The 1,987-nt window shown below is 36.2% G+C and overlaps 1 protein-coding gene across 1 annotated transcript in view; it reads right to left on the bottom strand.

Moving 5' to 3' along the window:
- Glipr1l2 (GLIPR1 like 2) overlaps positions 1 to 1,987 on the bottom strand; it is a gene marked incomplete at its 3' end in the record, with an annotated part of 47,573 nt that overhangs the window by 6,674 nt on the left and 38,912 nt on the right. The window contains exons 3-4 of the mRNA XM_004623882.1: positions 1,152 to 1,255; positions 658 to 722 (exon numbers count right to left, since the gene is read on the bottom strand). Of these exons, the coding sequence (XP_004623939.1) occupies positions 658 to 722; positions 1,152 to 1,255 (169 nt within the window). The remainder of the gene's footprint in view (positions 1 to 657; positions 723 to 1,151; positions 1,256 to 1,987) is intronic.

Genomic DNA, 1,987 nt, shown 5'->3' with positions numbered 1-1,987 from the left:
CCAAAAGCTACAACTCTTTTTGCATAGGTTCTGCTTTACCTTGGTCTTGGCCATCCAACAGAAAAGTATAAAAACGAAATGTAAGAAGTAAGCCGTGCTGTTATGTTGAGCTGTAGGGGACTCAGGTCAACAATTTCTGACATTGCCAGTCAAGTGGAAGACCCAATACTATTATGGATACTGGACTCTTTTAGAATATTTTGCTGAGTTTACACACCTATAATATTCAAATAATGGAACTCAATAAAAAAGGGGTATACAGATGTATGTCCATTTTGTATCTGTGTATTCAAAGTGGTTAGGATAGATATATAGTTACATTCTCTTAATGAATAGAGTGATTTGTCCTAATGATGCTTATAAATAGGATATCATGTCCACATCTTTACAGCAATTAACCACTAGGAAGAATATATGCAATGTGTTAATCATTGAAACTGTCCTACCAATTTGATTTGAAACTGTCTCATTGCCATTTGTTTATCAATAAAATTATGGAAAAAAAAACCCTAAAGGTCAACCATTAAAAAAGTAAAATGAAAATAAAGCTACCTGCCATGAGCAATTTACAAGCATCAATCCAAGAATTAAAGTAAAAGAAAAATGGAAAATGAGAAGACACTTGAACAGAATGCAAACCCTTGACTTCTAGCTCACCAAAGGGAAATGCGGGAGGCAATGAAGTGAAAGAATTTGAAAGCCATCCACCTGGAGTCTGGACTCTGAAGTGGTAATAGCAGAAGTGTCAAAATAGATGAAAGGGACCCCAGAAAAAGCCAAATCAGAAGTAATTTCTCAGGTTACTACAGAAATGGTAGTAATTAGAAATGTTAGTAAACTGTAGTCCATTTTTCCATTTTCTCTTTTAATCCCTTTTCTCTTCCTTTTCTTCCTCCCTCATTTCCTTTTCCATTTGAATGTGTCATTCCTACTTCTCGATATCTATGCTGTTTTGTTCATTCACTCACACAAAAGAACAAAGTGATATTTATTAAAAAAAAGAAAATCTCTCATCTTTAGCATGTACCTTATATTTAATTCTTTTATAGTTCATAAAACACTCAGAAGAATATAATAGAATCTACAGAAGCTTAAGCTCTAATTATTCCTAATTTAGTTTTACATACTGTTATTAATTTAAAGTAACTCACCCTGGTGCATAATTGCATATAAATATTGCGGCACGTTGAATACTTCCAACTGTTGGACATGCAGTCACAGCGCAACCAACTTTGTAAGAGCTGTCCCAAACAAGCTAAAATACAGCGTTCGAAAAATACAAAATTTAATTCTAAACATTATGCTCTCATTTTATAAACTGTAATATCCATTCATGCAAAATCTTTAATGAGCAATTCAAGGAAAATAAATTGCAGTTTTTATGCAAAGGTAAAATTATGGTTTAGGAGAACACTTCCAAAACCCTTTCTAGAAAAATACTTTAATAGGTTCTGTCAATCCTGTACTGGGACAAAAATGGCTTGAGAACACTAATCTAGAATAATGCTTCAGAGCCAAAGTCACGTCTTCTGTGTTAATTTTCAACCCCAGACTGGATTGTAGTTCTAGGTCACTGGGAAAGGTGAGGAAAAATTGGAGAGAGAAAAGGTTTTGCAAAACTGAAGTTGTAAATAGAAGAGAGAAAAAGACCATAGAATTATAAAAGGGAAGCAGAGGAGACACAGGAGAAATTAAATGGCATCAGTATTTTTCCTTCTTTTGGTTGATGAAATTACAGGATAAAAACATACAAGGCTGAACTGTGGAGATAGCATGGCAGTCTAGGCACCTGTCCAGTAAGTGCAAGGTACTGAGTTCAATGCCCGGTACTGCATGCCCTGCCATCCCAGGAACAGGGTGCCTGGCCCCACCCCAAAACCGGATGCTGGGCTCACCCCAAAACCGGGTATGGTGGCACATGCCTGTAATCCTAGCACTGAGGAGGCCAAGACAGGAGGCTCAATATCAGTCCAAACAGTATAGTGAG

This window comes from Octodon degus, unplaced genomic scaffold, assembly GCF_000260255.1.
Source record: "Octodon degus isolate 3935 unplaced genomic scaffold, OctDeg1.0 scaffold00004, whole genome shotgun sequence".
NCBI classification, from domain to species: Eukaryota; Metazoa; Chordata; class Mammalia; order Rodentia; family Octodontidae; genus Octodon; species Octodon degus.
The sequence above is the reverse complement of the archived record's forward strand: the minus strand, read 5'-3'. Positions and strand labels throughout refer to the sequence as shown.